Source organism: Heterodontus francisci, unplaced genomic scaffold (genome assembly GCF_036365525.1).
Source record: "Heterodontus francisci isolate sHetFra1 unplaced genomic scaffold, sHetFra1.hap1 HAP1_SCAFFOLD_58, whole genome shotgun sequence".
Taxonomy (NCBI): domain Eukaryota; kingdom Metazoa; phylum Chordata; class Chondrichthyes; order Heterodontiformes; family Heterodontidae; genus Heterodontus; species Heterodontus francisci.
In genome coordinates this window covers 5,493,579-5,499,964 of record NW_027142006.1, presented here as the reverse complement: position 1 = coordinate 5,499,964, position 6,386 = coordinate 5,493,579, and the positions used below count along the sequence as shown (strand labels likewise).

The 6,386-nt window shown below is 48.3% G+C and overlaps 1 protein-coding gene across 1 annotated transcript; it reads left to right on the top strand.

Moving 5' to 3' along the window:
- Positions 1-5,540: 5,540 nt before the first annotated feature.
- On the top strand, positions 5,541-5,909 carry LOC137365890 (histone H2A type 1-C-like; the record flags this gene model as incomplete). Its single annotated transcript, XM_068028133.1, has 1 exon — positions 5,541-5,909. A coding segment is annotated over exon 1 (369 nt), but the record flags the coding sequence as incomplete, so codon positions are not given.
- Positions 5,910-6,386: the final 477 nt, after the last annotated feature.

Sequence of the window (6,386 nt, the reverse complement as noted above, 5' to 3'; positions counted from 1 at the left end):
AAGACATGCGAATGGGAAGAGGGTGACCAATCAGAAGTGGTCTCTGGATAGCGCGGGCTCAAACTGCGGGAATTCCAGGTCCCTGAATGAATGAGCTGAAACTGATCAGTTTCACAAACCCTGTCAGTTTCAGTGCAGGAAACACCGTCTCGGGGGAAATAACATCACAAGTGGGTCTGGTTCCAGTGACCGATTTAACGGCTGCTGCAAAACTCCCGGCTTCCCTCATTGCAGCGAAATCATTTTGAAATTCGATGAAAACAATGAGTGATTCTGGAGGAGTGATGTGGCTTTTCACTGAGGGTATGTGTGGACTGGGGAAATAACTAATTGTCGAGCCTCGGGCACTGTTTACACAGCCCGTTTAGAAAATCAAATCCACTGCACATCCTTGCTACAAATGAAATGTCAAATTTGGGGATTCTAGTTTTGTATCTCGAACACAGCACAGATTTATTCCAGACAGTTCAAACAGCCTATCCCAGCTCCCGTTTCCAGGTCACTGCTCTGTCTGTGAGGCGGTGGGTGGCTCTTAGAAGAGCATTTGTTGTGTTTGCTGGAAAGGGTCGAGTTGTTCAGCCGCTGAATCCGCAGAGAGTGCGGCCCTGCCGTTTCAGAGCGGACACCATGGCAGTGACCGTCTTGCACTTGGCGTGTTCAGTGTAGGTGACAGCATCCCTGATCACATTCTCCAGGAAAACCTTCAACACCCCGCGAGTCTCCTCATCGATCAAACCCGAGATCCGCTTGATCCCGCCACGGCGAGCCAGGCGGCGGATTGCTGGTTTGGTGATGCCCTGGATATTATCAGGAAGCACTTTCCGGTGCCGCTTTGCTCCGCCTTTGCCCAGTCCTTTCCCTCCTTTACCTCTGCCAGACTTTCTTTTATTAATTTCCAAAATATACTTTATTCATAAAAATCTGTTAAAAAAAATACATTACAAAACAGTTCCAAAAAGCACCAAGTCAAACAATACAAAGAGTGCAAAGGAGATCAGTTTCCTTCAATACAGGAGTGAGTTGCCTCACAACCCTTCCATTTCATTGTCATGCCATGTACATTTTACAGCAAACAAATATTTTCTGGCTACAGTTCGAGTGGTTTCCCATGGATCCAGCTCCTCAGTTCAGCTTGGTGAGGGGACCTGACACTGTGGTCTTTCCACATTGAGCCTTTGCTGCGGCTGCCCCAAGTTTTAGTGCGTCCCTCAGCACGTAGTCCTGGACCTTGGAATGTGCCAGTCTGCAACATTCGGTCATGGACAACTCTTTGCGCTGGAAGACCAGCAAGTTTCGGGCAGACCAAAGAGCGTCTTTCAACGAATTGATAGTCCTCCAGCAGCAGTTGATGTTTATCTCGGTGTGCGTCCCTGGGAACAGCCCATAGAGCACAGACTCCTGTGCTACAGAGCTGCTTGGGATGAACCTCGACAAAAACCACTGCATCTCTTCCACACCTGCTTTTCAAAGACACATTCCAGAAAGAGGTGGGCAACGTCTCTTTTCCACCACAGCCACCTCGAGGGCCGCGTGTGGATGGGGTGAGACTTCGGGTGTGCAGGAAGGATCTGACAGGGAGGGCTCTTCTCACCATCAGCCAGGCTACATCTTGGTGCTTGTTTGAAAGTTCTGGTGATGAGGCATTCTGCCAAATGACTTTGGACTTCTGCTCAGGGGACCATCCGACAGGATCCACCATCTCCTTTTCCCGTAGGGCCTTGAGGATATTCCGTGCAGACCACTGCCTGATGGATTGGTGGTCAAAGTTGTTTTTCCACAGAAACTTTTCCATGAAGGATAGGCAGTACGGCACAGTCCAACTTGATGGAGCATTCCGCGGCAATATGACCAGGCCCATCCTTTGCAACACTGGGGACAGATAGAACCACAGCACGTAGTGACATTTGAAGTTTGCAAACTGGGGATCTACACACAGCTTGATGCATCCGCACACAAAGGTAGCCATAAGGATGAAGGCGACGTTGGGTACATTTTTCCCGCCCTTATCCAGAGGTTTGAACATCGTGTCCCTCCGGACTCGGATCATTTTGGATCCCCAGATGAAGCGGAAAATGGCTCAGGTGATCGCCACAGCGCAGGAATGCGGTATGGGCCAGACCTGCACCACGGACAGCAATGTGAGCGCCTCGCACCTGATGACCAGGTTCTTACCCATAATGGAGAGAGATCGCTGCTCCCACATGCTCAGCTTATGTTGTACCCTGGCTACTCGCTGCTTCCAGGTTTTGGTGCACGTCTCAGCCCTTCCAAACCATATCCCCAGCACCTTCAGGTAATCTGACCTAACGGTGAAGGGGACAAAGGATCGGTCAGCCGAGTTCCCAAAGAACATGGCCTTGCTCTTGCCGTGTTTAACATTGGCTCCCAAGGCCAGTTCGAGCTGGTCGCAGATGCTCATCACTCTGCGCACAGACAGTGGATCCGAGCATAAAACGGCGACGTCATCCATGTAGAGGGAGGTTTTAATCTGAGTGCCTCCGCTGCCTGGGATTGTCACCCCTCTGATGCTCGCATTCTTCCTAATAGACTCAGCAAAGGGTTCAATACTGCAAACAAACAAGACAGGGGAGAGAGGACAGCCCTGTCTGACTCCAGATTGGATCGGGAAACTTTCTGATTCCCACCCATTGATTGAGACTGCACTACTGATGTTTGTGTAGAGTAGTTTGATCCAATTGCAGATTCCCTCCCCAAACCCCATTTTGGAATGCACATCCATCATGTAAGTGTGCGATATCCTGTCAAAAGCCTTCTCCTGGTCCAGGCTGATGAGGCAGGTGTCCACCCTCCTGTCCCGTACATCGGTGATCATATCCCTGAGTAGCGCAAAGATATCAGAGATTGTCCTGTCTGGTATAGTATAGGTCTGATCAGGGTGAATCACCAACTCCAGAGCAGACTTGAATCGACTGGCTATGTCTTTTGACAGAATCTTGTAGTCAGCATTAAGCAGAAATTGGGCCACCAATTTCTGATTTCTGTCCTCTCCCCCTTCTGCTTGTCGATGAGGGTGATGATGCCTTTCCTCATGGATTCTAACATGCTGCCAGCCTGGAGCATGCTCTTGTTTACTGGCAGACATGTTGATTCTTTCCTCAAATCAGTGCACAATAAAAGAGACTGATTCTGTCAGGCTCCTTTTTATACAGGCCACCTGGACCTGGCTGAGAAAGGCAGAGTTAGAGCAGGGAGGGGAGGAGACAAGAGTGAAGATTAAACAGAGAGCTAGATGGAGGAGACACCCAGAGTGACAGACAGAGAGAGAACGGCCCCTCATCTTTCAGCTCCACCTCCAGTTTCCTCCGGGCTGCCAATTTCAAACCCTTTATTAACAGTAGAACCAAAACCCAGCTCTCCACACAAACCCTTCCAGACTCGGCCTTCATAGTCAAGGCTTTCCAGAAAGCCGGAGCTTTTAAATATGGTCCCGATGCAATTAACACTCAGTAATATTCCCACCTAAACACAGTCCATTCTATACTAAGAAACCTCCTCAGTAACATCACCATTTCCTCACACATCCGCTTCCTGCAGTTTACAAACACCTTCCTGCAGCTGTTTGGGGAATCTCCTGTGTTGAGATTGGAGTTGGAAAGCGGCCTTTACCCGGCAGTGTTATCGTCTCACATTGAATCTGCTAGACATCCTGTTCTCTTTATTGTGAGAGAGAAAGCACGGATTTAGGAAATGTTCATTTGAAATGATCTCTATTGAGAACGAGCCCGGCCGTGGGACAGGTATTCCAGTGCAAAGAGCTGTCCATGACCGAGTGTTGCAGACTGGCACATTGCAACGTCCAAGACTATGTGCTGTGGGACGGCATTAAAGCTTAGGGCAGCCACCATGGAGACTCAATGGGGAAAGGCTGCAGTCTAAGGCCCTAGTAGTCCATAGTACAGTGAGGGGCTGGAACCTGTGTAAAACCCCTCGGGCTGTTTGCACCAGAGAATGTTTGATGTGTAATGTAAATACTGTAAATATAACCTGTGCAGGCAGGGATAGTGAGATACAACATGTACATTATTGAAGGAAACTGATCTGTATTGTACCTTATGTAATATTAAATTTGAACTGCTTTGCAATGTAATTGCACAAATTATATGAATAAAATACATATTGTGCAAAAGAAAGCAGCTTTCCTGTCAACACACACCTTGTCTCAGGGCACAACTTTCCTGTGATCTTGTCATACCCAACTTCGCTCTATATCTTCTGACACACACACTTTGCAGTCTGTCATTTCCAAAAACAAGCATTCTAAAATCAAAAGACCTTTTGTTTATTTCTCCTTTCTTTTCATTTCTCTTCTATTCTTCTCAATCACTCCCTTCAACAGTCCTATTCAGATCAAGGTGGAATGTGAATAGTGTCACAACTCACCTGACACTATTATTACCCTTCTTTTCTCTTGTCTCATTCAATGGGAAAGTTTTATTCACCAGTCTGTTGCTGTTTTACACTCTTGCCATACCATCTGGTATTGCATCCATCTGAATTCTGTGCTTTCATGGCCTTACATATCTTTTCCTCTTCTGGATGATTTGTTTGCTTCAGTTCCATTCAACCAGGCTGGACCACAGGGAAGCTTAGAACCTTTGCCTTGGACGGGTCCACGTTGATCCATTACATTCAGAATCACCTCCTTGAAATAACTCCATAGTACAACTACAGTAACCACACAGAATCTGCTTCAAACACTCCACATTTTATCTGTTCTGACTGTCAACACCTCCAGCTCTTATGTTTAAGTGGAACCCATCAGGTGTGTATAGGCTCCTTCTATTCTGAAAGCTGTAGCACTGGTTCAGGGAATTCAGCCCTGTTTCTCTACTCGAAAGGATCAGCCATGCTTGATCTGCCTCGTATTTTGCTTTTCTTGCAACGTTACAAGACCTCCAATCCTCTGGCACCACACCTGTATCCAGTGAGGGATTGGAAAATGATGGTCAGACCTTCCACTATTTCTTCCCTGGCTTCATTCAACAGCCTGGGGTACATTTCATCTGGTCCTGGTGATTTATCCACATTCAAGGATGCTCATCCCATTAAGACTTCCTCTCTCCTTAAGTTATCACGTCCAATACTTCACACTCCTCCTCCTTCATAACAATATCTGCATCACCCTCTCATTTGAGAAGACAGTAATGTATTCATTAAGGATATTGGCAACATCTTCCACCCCGATACAAAGGTTACATTTTTGAGCTTGTATGTGCCCTGCTGTTTGCTTCGTTGCCTCTTACTCTCATGTTTTGTTGCAACATCTTTGGGTCCATTGTTATTTTGTTCGTCCATGTTCTTTCCTGCTTTTTCTTTGCTTTTTGCCGCTGCTCCCAAATGCCTCCAGTTCAGTCAAAACACAAGGTGTCAGAAGTGGGATTCGAACCCACGCCTCCGATGGGGACTGCGACCTGAACGCCGTGCCGCAGACCGCTCGGCCATCCTGACAGCCTACAAGATATTATTAATGCAAAGGAAATTATTCATTCTTTGTGGAAAGTATTTGTGAGATTGTGGAAATGTCTGGAAGAGGAAAGACCAGCGGGAAAGCTCGGGCCAAGGCCAAGTCTCGCTCCTCCCGGGCTGGACTGCAGTTCCCGGTGGGCCATGTTCACAGGCACCTGAGAAAGGGCAACTATGCTGAGCGTGTGGGTGCCGGAGCCCCGGTCTGTCTGGCTGCTGTACTCGAGTATCTGACCGCTGAAATCCTCGAGCTAGCCGGTAACGCGGCCCGGGACAACAAGAAGAGCCGCATCATCCCCAGACACCTGCAGCTGGCCGTCCGCAACGACAAGGAGCTCAACAAGTTGCTGGGACGAGTGATCATCGCACAGGGCGGGGTGCTGCCTAATATCCAGGCAGTGCTGCTGCCCAAGAAAACCAGCGTTCAGAGCTCCCAGAAAAAGTAAAGCGGCCAAAATGTCATCTAATAACCCAAAGGCTCTTTTCAGAGCCGCCCACAGTCTCTGTGAAAGGGCTGGTTACTGTCAGGAGGGAGTCAGAGATGGAGTTATTGGAACAGTGGATTGACCTGTTTCACATCTGTCCAGGTGTGTTTTCAGTGGGGAAGAGACGGCCGCCCACCTCCTCCTGGAATGTGCCTTTGCAAAGCAGGTGTAAAAAGAGATGCAGTGGGTTTTGTCAAGGTTCATCCCAAGCAGCTCTGTAACCCAGGAGTCTGTGCTCTACGGGCTGTTCCCAGGGACACACACCGAGACAAACATCAACTGCTGCTGGAGGACTATCAATTCGGTGAAAGACGCCCTTTGGTCTGCCCGAAACTTGCTGGTCTTCCAGCGCAAAGAGTTGTCCACCACCGAATGTTGCAGACAGGCACATTCCAAGGTCCAGGACTACGTGCTGAG